The 13648-nt window shown below is 35.6% G+C and overlaps 1 protein-coding gene across 2 annotated transcripts in view; it reads left to right on the top strand.

The window, feature by feature from the left end:
• The window catches only part of LOC137401169 (E3 ubiquitin-protein ligase UBR2-like), a 75282-nt gene that overhangs the window by 27784 nt on the left and 33850 nt on the right, over window positions 1-13648 (top strand). For both annotated transcript variants that reach the window (XM_068087550.1, XM_068087549.1), the window contains exons 13-20: window positions 1196-1406; window positions 3344-3495; window positions 5612-5725; window positions 7961-8103; window positions 8481-8694; window positions 8793-8994; window positions 10954-11229; window positions 12169-12389. In XM_068087550.1, the coding sequence (XP_067943651.1) occupies window positions 1196-1406; window positions 3344-3495; window positions 5612-5725; window positions 7961-8103; window positions 8481-8694; window positions 8793-8994; window positions 10954-11229; window positions 12169-12389 (1533 nt within the window). The remainder of the gene's footprint in view (window positions 1-1195; window positions 1407-3343; window positions 3496-5611; window positions 5726-7960; window positions 8104-8480; window positions 8695-8792; window positions 8995-10953; window positions 11230-12168; window positions 12390-13648) is intronic.

Here is a 13648-nt window from a genome sequence, read left to right as displayed (position 1 = left end):
AAGAAAAGCGAGGTAAAATTTGGATAACTTTAAAGTAAAATCGGCAAAATTGATTATGGGTTTTTAATAGTAAAGCGGTTTTGTAATAACTGACTTACTGCAAAATTGATCTTGGTTAAAACGCTCGGTAGAAAAATACGTATGTACTTTTTCTGTGCGTTTTAACCGCGATCAAGTTTTGCCAATTTTAATCTGAAAACGTCCTGGCAGTCACATCACCTAAAGCAACAAACAAATCTCAAGTGATAGAAAAATATCTATACTTTCTGATTAAAAATATTTAAAACTTCACACGAGAGACCCTTTAACTTGCAACAAGCAATCTATGCTTTTGATTGATATATAGTTTGTATATGCACATGTATCTACTGATAAATACGTGCACTTATGACTGTCCTGATAACTTGAACGCTCTAATAACTCGAACACTTTTGCTCGGTCCCTTGAAGTTTGAGTTATCCGTGTTTCACTGTATATCTGTGTTTGCCTTAGCATCTATAAATTCTATCTACAACTCCTTGCTATATCTAATGGTTAGTAAACATACAGCAGTTTCACAGTTTTTCGGTCGGTCTATAAAGTATAAAACTGTGCTTTTTCATAGCCATTTGTATAGAAACAAATGGCTATGAAAAAGTGTTAGAAACAAAGATTTTTTATAATTTATTATTTTTCTCAGCTAAATTAAATTCAAATATAATTTTCATAAACAGCCATCTTGAACTTTGATGACTTACCTTAGCAATGGTCTTCAACAATGCTATTCAAAGTTGTCTGACTCGTCTCAAATTTGCTCAATAGGTTTGCAAGTATGGATAGTCGCTATAATTACTTTGCTCTGAAATCTGGTAAATAGAAAGTTAACTTATACAATTTTTACATTTGCAATGTTACAGCAAAATCGAATTTTCTCGCCACTAGCCTCATGTATACACAAATATTACAGTAGCTGGGTTAAATAACTTGTCATAATGCTACCTGATAAACATGGTTAGTCCTCAGCTGCATAGAGATATGGTAGATATAGTACTCAGCTGCGTAGAGATATGATCGATATAGTCCTCAGCTGCATAGAGATATGGTTGATATAGTCGTCAGCTGCGTAGAGATATGGTCGATATAGTCCCAACTGCGTAGAGATATGGTCGATAAGCAAGGAAAAAATATCACGACTTATAGATCATCCTTTTTGCAGGGAATGGATGGAATGAAAAGATTTACTACACAGCACATCGAGATTGAGCCCGAGTGGGAGACAGCGTTTAATATTCAACTCAAGTCTCATGATTGCATAGCTTTATTACTCAGGTGGTGCAGCAGCAATACAGAAATACTCTTTGATGTCTACAGCACTGTACTGCAGCACCTCGTCAAATTAAGGGATGTGTCTACCTGCCAGATCACAGGTAAGGTTTGCTTGTTTACTTTGTAGCTATTAAGCTTGCTCTTTGCAAACAAGTAAGTTCCTTTCTTGTTATTAAAGAGCAGGCTGTTTCATGCTCTAGAATTGTTGTTCCTCACCAGTTGTTGGCAAGGAATATAAAAACTAAACATTTCTTGTATCAATCAGGTTGAGACAATGAAATTTTGTAAATACAGTTGAACTGCTGTTGTTAGTAGAGATGCCCCGATTCTAAATTCACCAGCCGATTCAGATACCGATCCAATATACCGATTCTTATTGAAAAATAATCCGATTCAGATCTTTTGTGTTGCATAGATAGTTGTTCATTTTATTATGCAAATATAAACATAATGCAAAGAAAATATAAATATTAACGTATTTATTTCTTTGTATTTATGGAAAAATATATATACATATTCTCATACTAACATACCGTTCATGTAGTGACAAAACAGTCCATGTTTCTTGTAATTTGTAAATAAAGGTAATTACTGTTAGTGGTACAGTTCTCTCTGTGATAACGAATTCTCTCTTCGATTGCTGAATGAACTGCTGCGCCTGTACAAGTTTAGAGCAAATCGATGTTTCTTTTAATTACCGTTAGTGATTCAATTCTCTCAGTAAGAAGTCTCTTTCTTCCATCGCTATCAATGTAGCCAGTCGTACTGAAGAGGCACTCACTTGCTACAGATGATGGAGGACAGGCTAAATACCGATAAGCCACTGGGGTTACCATTTTTTGTATGATACAAACGATACATTGTATCGTCAGGATCAAGAGAGTGATAGACAACTTTATGCACCGACTGTTTAAATTACTTCCGTAATGCTAGTAAATAGAAATATTACACTGCGTTCTTGTCTCCCATCTTTGTTATCTTGTTCGTGATTGACTGCAATAAATCCTATCACTGTAATTGGGAAAACCACACTTTGTGATTACGTCCTAGCTAAAGCAAGTTTCCTCCGCTGTGTTGATCAGGCTATAGACATGAAATAAATTTTAGTGGCAGGCCCGAAATTCATTAGGTAAAAGGAGCTTACAGTTGATGATTTTGTATTAGTGTAGCAGGCTAAAATACGGTTTTCTGCTAAATAGTTGATCTGTGAAAAGTATCGGAAGTTTCAGATGTTTTAAGAAAAGATCGGCCGATACCGATTCAGGTAGTTGACACCCATATCGGCACCGATTCCGCTACCAAGATCGGGGCAACTCTAGAGACCTGGATTAAAATTTCATTTTTAGTTTTTATTTTTTCAATTTGTTCTAATGGTTGTGCAGTCAACCGGAGGAAGGTTGCAAACATGTAGCTATTAAAAATAGCAATAATTCTTCCATGTCATAATGATATTTATAGCACTTGCTCCTCCCTGTCATTCATATCCATTATGAATGACAGGGAGGAGTGCAAGTGGACCAAAAAGTACAAGTGGATCACTTGTACTTTTTGGTCTACTATACCGCTAACACCTGCCCTTACCTGTTATTCATATCCATTATATCTTCGCTTTTCTGTTTTCTATACCACCTACTTCTTTCTGTCATTCATATTCATTACACCTCAAAATTTATGTTTATTATACCATTAGCACCTGCTTCTTCCTGTCATTCATATCCATTACATCTCCACTTTTCTGTGTACCATACCACTCACACCTGCACGTTCCTGTTGTTTATATTTATGATATCTTCATTTTACTTATATAGTATACATGTATGTATTACACCTACCCCTTTTCTGTCATTTATATTTATAATACCTCACAATTCTGTGTATTATATCCATTAGACTTGTCCTTTCCTGTCAATTATGGTTCATGATATTTGTCTCCTCTGTACATTATAGTCCAATACCTACCACCTATCAACTAGGAAGCACCTGGTGATTATGCTCAGAGCACTTACGTCTCTAGCTGGTTACACCTACTTTGTTTTAGTGGCCCAGCACACTGTAGACTGCTGCATGTTTGAGGTCGGGGGCACTGAAAGCTATACAAGTATCCATCTACCGTTGCACAGGATGTTGGCCGGCCTCAACAATTATCTCCCAGAGGGTGTCAACTTTCTTAGCCCGCAGTTCGCTCCTCTAGTAAGTTACAATCTTAAGGCTACATGACCGTATGTGACCTGACAACATTGAATTGTTACTGATATCTTTTTAAATTGTTGCTATGTTGAGTTGCCGATAATATTCCTATTGCACTTCAAGTCATGGCCTAGAATCATTTAGTCTAGCACAGGAGTCAGCAACCCACGGCTCCGGAGCCGCATGCGGCTCTTTCATCCCCTTGATGCGGCTTCCTCTGACTTCGGATTTTGTTCCTTTTTCACCATATGCCAAGTAATTCATAACAATATAGAAGTTTTATTACTAGATTTTGTATTATGGTTTAAAAAGTTGTAATTATGGTGATAAATCAAACATTGTCGCTTGTTATGCGTCATTATTTATGTTATATTATTATTAGTACTTTATCACATGATCGTCACGTGACTTTAATATAAAAGTACAGAAAAACGTACCACCGGATTCGTGTGGAGGACCAGATCGCTACAAGATGCCTTCTGATATTACTAGAGTTAAACAATTGGAAATCTAGTAAGGCTAGCCAGCCACTTAGGTCAGCACACTTAGGTCAGCAATATCGTCAACAACACTCCTGACAAATAACAACACTAATACAGGTAGTACACCTTATAACAATTTATGCGCCGTAAAACCGCCAAAATTATTTTATTGTTCCTACCAAAAGTGTAATTTTGTTTTCTCAGCAGTTAAATCATTATACATACCACACCTTTTCGTTTTATGGTGTAAACATGGTATAAAAGCATTAAAAGCTAAACAAAAACGTTACATGAAGTTTTTTTTTAAATTAAAAATATCAAAGAGGGTTTGTGGCTCCCACTGCGTTATTTCCTGCGGAAAACAGGTACAAATGGCTCTTTAACTCTTTCGCTACCGCATTAACTTCTGACCGAACGATTATTCTGCCCAAATTAATTCCAACAGATTTTCGAAAAATGATATACTGCTAGTATTTAAGCGATATCTCGAGAATTAAAACAGACATCCTTTTACTGTAAAATGCATCGTATTCAGAAAATAATTCTCTACAAGATAAGTATAAAATTGTTTAGTAAATCTTACTCTCGTAATTTTTCTTTGCTTTGAACGAACGCGGTGTGTTTCTTATTGCCATGACGATAACGATCTGGTTTTGCCGTTTTGAAAAATTATTAGAAATGAAATTGTTGAGACACAAAAAAATGTTCTATTGGTTGCACGTGATTTTCAACAAGGTTTCATTAGATACAAAGTTTTGTTAGTTTAGCTAATGTGTGGGTTTTGTAATGAGAAGAAAAGTGCAACTCTCTTGATACGCCAATACATCGGCTTACGGTCTGTACTTCTATTACTGCGCAAGCCGATACATCGGCTGGCGGTAGCGAAAGAGTTAAATGGAAGAGGTCATCAATCCCTGGTCTAGCATCCAGTATTTACTCTCTTATCCAACGTATCTATTCCATATATTTCTCCATATCTTTGCAATATGAATGGGTGTTTATCAAAGACTAGACACTGACTTTTCAGGACAACAAATGACATTTCATAGCCTCGAAGTCAGCCATCCTCATATATCTGCATTATATTTATGTCTACATTACATTTTACGTATATTTTTATGTTTTGGGCTGCGATGCCTGATTGTTCCAATTCTAGACCATTTAATCTCTAAACCATGTTATGCTTACACCATATTATGCCTAGATCATTTTATGTTTAGACCATTTTGTAACTAGACTGTTTTGTGTTTAGTCATTTTACTCATAGACAATTTGGTAACCATGAATTTTTACACAGCCACCACCTTATCACTCCCCGGCAATGGTTCACAAGAACAGTGAGAGAGCTTCTTAAATATGTGAAGGTTGTCTTTGCTTCAAATCCTTGACTAGGATTTGCTGCCGTTTGGCAGTTTAGTTTTTTGTCGGTATAAGTGTAAGAAGATGACAAGGCGGGATCTGTGTTTGCTGTTAAAAATTGTGAATTTTCAATTTTAGATGTTCATTGCAATAATCTTAAAACCTCTGTTTGGTTGTAAATTGAAAACTAAGGTTAATAGCACTGGCATTTTCAGATAGATCAGTTTTAATCTAGTAATTTCTAAACTACCGTTATAAGGTTTGCATTCTTTCAACAGAACAAAAGGATGGATCTTGCAGACCTCCTTGAGTACCCACTGCGGGTGCTTGTTCTTTTGGCCCAGGTTCAGGCTGACATGTGGAAAAGGAATGGATATTCTATACTTAATCAGGTTAGATTTGCGCTTGTTTTCTACTTCATTACCTTTGCTTCTACAAGAGTAGGAAGAATCGTGTAAGAGAAGAAAACTCCAGGCTAAGAATGTATCTGTAATATGCATGCACCACCAAAGTAACTCTGTTATATTAATTATAGAATCTACTCATATAAAAATATATATATCGATAGTTTTTTATAGAAAGTTTTTACTTTTGTACGGTATGGGCAGATGGCAACTAAACCGAAGATCCCAAAGTGCGAATATCTCAATCGAAGCAATTAAAGTTTACAAAGAAATGGTCGCACCAGTCAGAACATAATTGTAACTGTTGTGACTTATCATGCACCCTCTCATAAGTTCCCTTAGCCTCTGTTTCATCACTCATGTTTTCATAAAACCGCAGTTGACTAATTTAGCTTATTCAAACATGTTTCTTGTAGGCATTCCTTGTAGACATCGTTTTTGTTTCTTGTGTAGGTTGGGTGCAGTTATACTAATTACTAGTAATAGTTATAGCAACAGTATTTGTGGCAGAAATAGTAGTAGCAGGAGTAGTAGTAGTAATAATAGCAGTAGTATATAAAATAGAAGTGGTTGTAGTAATAATAGCAGTAGTAGTAGTAATAGCAGTAGTAGTAGTAATAGTAGATGTAGTAGTAGTAGTAATAGTAGTAGTAATAGTAGTGGTAAATAGTAGTAGTAATAGTAGTAGTGGGAGTAATAGTAGTAATACTAGAAATGGTAGTAATGTAATAGTAGTGGTAAATAGTAATGTAGGCAGTAGTAGTAGCTGATGTTCTCTCATCATGTGTAGCTCTACGAAAGCAATACCTATTCTAACTTGAGCAAGCCTGGTATGCAGTGGATAAAAATTTGTGATTTGTTTACCGGAGTCCGAAAATTAGCTATTTTGCTGCCGCTAGGCCTCAAGGCAGGTTATTTTTACTCTGTGCTAATAACATGGTTAGTGTTTGTAGTTATGCTTCTTTTGGCACTCATACCCTAGCCGCATAAATAAAATGTTACTGGTTTTAGCTTGTTTTATGGCAGTTGGCTAATTGATCTAATTTCAGGGTCGATTATTCCGATTGTTTTCTGGCAATTGGTAATCACAACTGATTGATTTTAAGTTCATTTGAATCCATAAAATGGTGTTCATTAGAATGATGTTTCTTGTTGCTATATCTGATTTGCTTATTAGCAGTTTCATTTGAGCTAACTTTACTGAAACAATTTACTAGTGTACTTCCAACTGTAGTTAAAAAATGGAAACGCAGCGTCAAATATTTCTAGTAGCTAGCCAATCAAAACAAAGTATTACGGTGGCCTCGGTAGAATAAGTTGTACTTGAGGTACTGATAAAACTAGTTGTTGAGATGGATTGAGATGACAATAAGGTTAGTTGAGGTGGCTTTACAAAACATCATGAGCAGATACCATTTTTGCTTACACGGTTATGTTTGCTCATGGAGTACTGTACCTATGACAATGAAGGTTTATGTACAATACACTGCCCAATTCAAGGGTTTGTAAGTGTTGTGTTATTGTAAAGAGCTTTTTACAGTCTGCTGGCAATTATATGGAGTAGTATTTTGTAAAACAAACGGAACTTATCAAGGTGTAATAATTGAAAACTGCATTTTTCATGAAGCAAGTTTTTATATAGGAAACATCTCAGTGTGTCAACCAGGTTCAAAGTGGCTTGCATTTTACTTAGTGGCTATAATTTTGAAGGCTAATGATTTTTATTTTAATATTTGGAGACATTGGTCAAAATAACATTGAGTAGTAACGAAGATATATATAACGGAGTCATTGATTGGTTTTGTTTGTTTTGAGCAAAGCTCGAGTGTCTTTGATAACATATATTTTTTTTTAATTCACCGAGACCCTTTATCAGCTGTTGATTCATTTGAGATAAACTAGCATATAGTTTATGTGCATAGTATAGTCTAAACAATGATTACTGCAGTCTGGTGGTTTCTTGCATAATGTCATTTATTAAGCACCATATGGGTTGGTTTGTTGAGGTAGCAATGCTAATACTAAAGAGTAACCAGTCCATGTACTGATATGGGTTATGGGTTGGGCACATATCAAAGTAGGTAAACAAAACAAACAGGTAGGCTATTCTATTGCCTGTGGTCAAGTCTGGTCCATTCTATAGAGAGAATTTTGTGTGATTTGTTGTCAATTTTTGTCGATTTGTTGTCAACATTTGCATGACAAGTTGTCAATTCGTTGTAGATATATTACTATCAGTTTGTCAAGTGTCGACAGGAGATGTATGACAGGGATATTCAGCTACTACAAGCAATAGCTGCCTTGATGGATCCAAATTCGTTCATTATCCACCTGTTGCATAAATTCAACATTGCTTCTGTTTTCCAGTAAGTCACATTTTTGAGGTGAAATAAAAGGCGTCTGACATGGACCTAGTTTTTTGTCTGTAATATTTGTAGAAATTGATATTTATTATGACATTTGTACTATTAATTTTATATTTTGGATAGTTGTGCTCGATAATGCTATTTGCAAAGCAATTATCACAGCTATCATTTGCCATAATACTAACTGACACATGCCATATTTTTCCTCCACACTACAGCTATCTGTCACATGTAAAGGTTAACTGAGAGTTCACAGGATAAATGCACTATTAATAGTGCCTGCTATATGCTCAGCTGGCAAGATTCAGGCTCTACCTGTTTACATAACTGACATGTGTCGCATCAGAACATCGCCTGAAAGGTGCTTTTTTTGACAGGCAGGAGGAGCCACTGTTCAGTTCTCTATCAGTAAAGCTGATGACAACGCTGATAGATGAATTTTTGCACTTGCTAATAATAATATTGGGAGAGCGGTATGTGGAAGGTGTTGGTGAAGTGACAAGGGATGAAATCATACAAAGGGAAATTATCCACCTCCTCGCCATCAATAGGATGTCCCACAGCGACCTTGACAAAAATTTGCCAGAGGATGTGAGTTGATTCCTGAACTGGTTACTTATGTTAGCCTCCACGTGTTTGTTAATCCGCTTCAGATTAATCCGCTTTCAGTCGTCTTTCCTTTCTTTTAGCCCAACTTGGAGACAAACTTAGAGAGTAATGTTCAGAAGGTTGCTGAGTTCCAGCGAACCGCAGCTAGTAAAGGAATGTATAGCCTGACTGATGAGTGCAGGTCACAGTTCAACTCGTGTTTCTACCATTACAACAAGTCCGATCAGAGTAAGGCTGAGGACTACCAGCGACTTCATCGGAAAAATTCCGGTTTAGATCAAGGTTAGTTTCACCAGTTTAAGGTCGGTCATTGATTGTTTCAGTCGCTAGATGTAGATTTTTGTTCAATACTGTACATTGAACTTTTTTTTATAATTGGAATATATCTTTTGTAGGGGTTGTCATTCCTTTGGGGAAAATTATTTCAACTGGGTATTTGTATAATTAGTGAAAATAATGCAGCCAAATTTTATAAATTCTGTTTATTGTCTCTCCAAAAACAACTCAAGCTCATGGCTTAATTACTTAAGTTTTCAAGCCCATTTTGTGTGCCATATATCCACACAGATAACTTGATCTCGCATATAAGCCAACCCTTGAGAAACAGCCCTAAAATGGTGAACTCAAACAACTTGCATATAAGCTGCCTCCACAAATCGTAATACACCGTGCGTACCTACTATCACAGCAAAAGGCTGCCGAAGAGAATTAATGAAAATGATAACCATTATTGTCATGTTCTACTTTTATTAACAGTAAAATGTTTTTAACTGTACTAGCGCTACTATTAAAGCAAATAAACTGCGTAAAGTTGTAGGTGACTAGCGTAGACACGCAAGTGATCACGTGTATGACCAAACAATTGCAGACTGTTATTGTTGTCTTGGCATACTGTTATCAACCAAGTGCTGCTTCGCGTGTGTACGTGGACGTTGTTCATTCAGATGTTCTTTATTTCATGAACAACATCTGAATAGAAACGAGGCGAAACGCTCCAGTGTTATTGCATTTTCTCAACCATCCTTGATACGCAGCTTTTCTTGAAGTGTAAGCAGACAGTACGGTATAAAACAAACTGTAAACAAAAGACTACCAGTTGCATGCTTAGCATGGGTCGAGTAGTAGTTGGTGAAATTAGATTGGCATAATAACATTTCGTTTGAGTGCGATCAGAGTTAGGCACGTATAAACCGACTCCTTAGTTGGTGACTTTTCTGTAGATGTAAATTCGGTGTTTATGCGAGGATATATGGTGCATGAATATATCGCCATGTGGCTCTCTTGTGGCGTTTCATTCGAAGTGGCTTTCAACTAGAGGGTGCTGCTCTATTTTCCGACTAGCTCGCCAGAATTTTAGGAAGATAATTTTAACTCTTTTACCGGTGAAGTGATGCTAAAGCCACCTATATTTTGCACTCTCCTTTAGGCAGATCGCAAACTGCTTTTCATATACGTCGAAGCTTCAGGCCAAATTAAACAAGGAACTACTTTGATTATACTGTATTAGCGGATACAGTTACTAATTATTTCGATGGTGTCGCTTTTAAAGTTTTAAAGAAAAAACCGTAAAGATTTGGAGTTAAAAATAGACACAATGTTTTTAAATTTTAAAGACGTTAATTTTTTAACGCTAGAATACGCCATAACAATGGCTGCTTTTACGTCATACGGTGTATTCTCATCGCTCATCAAAACGCTATAAAGTCTTCAGTTAAGATTGTAAACCACATTTGAAACCACAAATTTGAAAACAATAGATAGGATTTAGACTTGAGTGACGTCGAATCAGTGCAGTTCTGATGATGGTGTTGCTCGATCTTCTCAGGTACACCATTACTAAAACCATGGTAACCACCGCAACAGCAACCAAATAATTAATTGTTATTGATGTAACCGAGTATTATTAGTACTGTTTTGGGGGACATTTTTCTATTAATCACTCACTATTTTAGGGTCGTTAAGATCAAAAAATATCAAAGTGGCGTGCAAATAGGGATGGCGTTCAATTAAAGGGTGGCACTAGATTTTCCAACCCTTCCTAAGTAGCGTTCTATTGGAGGTGATGTTCAAATAGAGGTTGTATGATAAATAGCTAGGATTAAAATTGTCATCGTCTTTGTATGATTGTAACCACATTTTGAATGCACGCACTCTATAATATTTCAGACTTCTGATGCTTCTGGTGATTACAGATTTGAATTGAATGTAATTTTATTTCTAAATATACTTGCTTGTTTTCAGCATTACCCATACCATCTCCTCCACGCTGGTGTTCACGCTACGCCGCTATCTCAAAACTCTACACATGCGATGTAATGCTTTACCTAATTCATACGTTGCTCGGTAACATGGTGGCCAAAAGGTCAAAGCTCAAGTCCGAATCACACACGGAACGAGTTCTCCACCTTATAACTCTCGCTCTGCACAATGACAAGCAGGCATGTCTGGCTGGGGACAAGAGTCTCGCTTTTGTTAAGGCAGCTCAAAGCTATTACGGGGCGAGCGACTATCACTCAGGTGAGGCCTTAGTTATTTCTTGTTTGTTCTTGTTTGTATCTAAATCAGGGGAGAGCAACTCTACTCTTTAATTAAAGTTGACAATACATAGTTATCAATTTCTCAATGCAATCTGTGTTGATGTTTTGTTATGAATGTTTGCTATTGCTGTCTGATATGGTTATTTGGAATGGGATGGTATTTCTGGTATGGCTATTTGCCATAGCTTTTTCTATGGTTGTTTGACATGGTACGTTTGGTATGATGTATGGCATGTCTTTAAAACAGCAACAGATAACTTCTATGGGTGGTTTTCTTGTGAATGTTTTTTTTGCTAATTAATAATAACAAAAGTATCTTGGCTTAGCATTTAAAATATGTTTGTCTTTATCTTTGCATCACTCACATTGTGCAGTCAAACTTTTGCCTATGATCACTTCAACATGTGAGTTTTTCAGCATATATTGTAAAATTTAAGCATACATTTCACTTTACATCTAAAGTAATTTTCAACTTACAATGCTCAAAGTTTCTTAAAACTGCTGTTTGGTAAACAAATAAGCTATTGAAAATTCAAACTAAAATTTGAAAAAATATATATAAACAAAGTTAGTTGAAATTTCACAAAGTTTAAGTTAGGGCAAGTTTAGTCACATATTCATATCACTGAAACCACCTCCTAACTTAGGCATTGCTGAGCCTATCCTTTTGTTAGTTAATTAGATAATTAATGTTAGATGTTAGATAATAACAATAAGAAATTTTTATATAATTATTGATTTATTAATTGAACTCATGTAGACAATTGTTTGTCCATTTAGTTTTTGCATAGTCTTATAATATGAAGTATTTATTTTAATGCAGTTTGTAGTTACATGCAGCCTATATGAAGGAGTTGTCATAGGTATTCTAGCTCTGTAGCGAGATGAATGAATTATTGTTTATTCTTTTAAATTGTAGCGAGACTCAACGAACGTTTTAGCATACATGACTTACTTAATAAATGCGTTTCATCTCCTCACGTAACTCATGAGCCAATCAAAGACCTTCTTCAGTACGTGCTCAAGTATTTCGTCAGCGTTGCGGAGGTTGAGTTTGAAGCAGCGGCTCAAAGCTCAAAAACGGCGAGTCCAGCCGATGATTTGTTTCAGCAGCAGGCAGCGAGAGATAGACAAAGGCGGGTAAGGGTCTTTCATCGGTGTGCTTACTAACTATTTGTGAGATAGGTAGTAAGATCTGGTGGCACGAGCTGCCCCTAAATACACATCTTTCATCGGTGTGCTTACTAACTATTTGTGAGATAGGTAGTAAGATCTGGTGGCACGAGCTGCTCCCAAATACACATCTTTCATCGGTGTGCTTACTAACTATTTGTGAGATAGGTAGTAAGATCTGGTGGCACGAGCTGCTCCCAAATACACATCTAGCATACATGAATAAATTTGGTAGTCTATTTCATATTAGTTATATTATTCATAGTTTATATTCATTGGCTTGTTGCAAATGTCATTTTGGTATTATGAACATTAAATATTCCGTAAAAATAACTACTGTGGTTTGCGAAATAAATTGGACCACCTTGTTAAAAAAACTGTCTCATTTACAAAATTGTTACTCATTGTGAATAGATTAATTTATTAAATTAATATTATATTAATTATTATATTATTATAAATAAATTATATAATTAAATTAAATCTCAAGTTTTTCAGATTTCAAACATGTTAATCAAGCAGTTGTAAAATTGTTTCTGTATGATTATCTAGGTTAAATTCTGAACATTTAATTTATAATGGTTAAAAATAACAATCTGTACAAATGATCTGTTTTTTTTTGTGTTTGCAAGAAATAACGTATTTAGTTATACCTACGAGACTAGATTTTGGAAATAAAGAACTTGTGTGTCTAAATTTTCGAAAAAACAAGAAATCATCTCATGAAACCTGGTCATACGTAATCCTATCATTTTTATTGCATTGGTTCAAGAAACTACGTCTAATCTTAATTAGATGAATCTTACACATTACTTGATGAAATATTCCGAATCCTGACAATACTTTGAATCTAGTGGTATATAATTTGTTTGTTTGCTGGTAAGAAATATGGGAACAGCAAATTACAAATAAGTTTGAGAAAATGGTTCGATGTTCAAAAGGTGTCCAGTTTATTTTGAAAAATTGGTTACTGGAAATTAACCAGTAAGCATTTCGCATATTTTGTTACTGTTTAATTTAATTTAAATTCCAGTAAAAAATTGAAGCTTGGTTACTGGAATTTAAAGGTTGATTTGCAACAAAATTCAAATTACAGTTATTTGGTATCAAAAAATTCACCATGTCTTACTCTGCTGTGTTGGAGGCGCAAAATATGTGGAAATGTGATTATAAGCTCTTAAAAGCTCAAAGGCGAACAGTTAATTGCAGCCATCATGAAACCGCCG

This window comes from Watersipora subatra, chromosome 7 (assembly GCF_963576615.1).
Source record: "Watersipora subatra chromosome 7, tzWatSuba1.1, whole genome shotgun sequence".
Classification (NCBI taxonomy): Eukaryota; Metazoa; Bryozoa; class Gymnolaemata; order Cheilostomatida; family Watersiporidae; genus Watersipora; species Watersipora subatra.
Note: the sequence above shows the minus strand (reverse complement) of the source record. Positions and strands in the feature narration are given on the sequence as shown.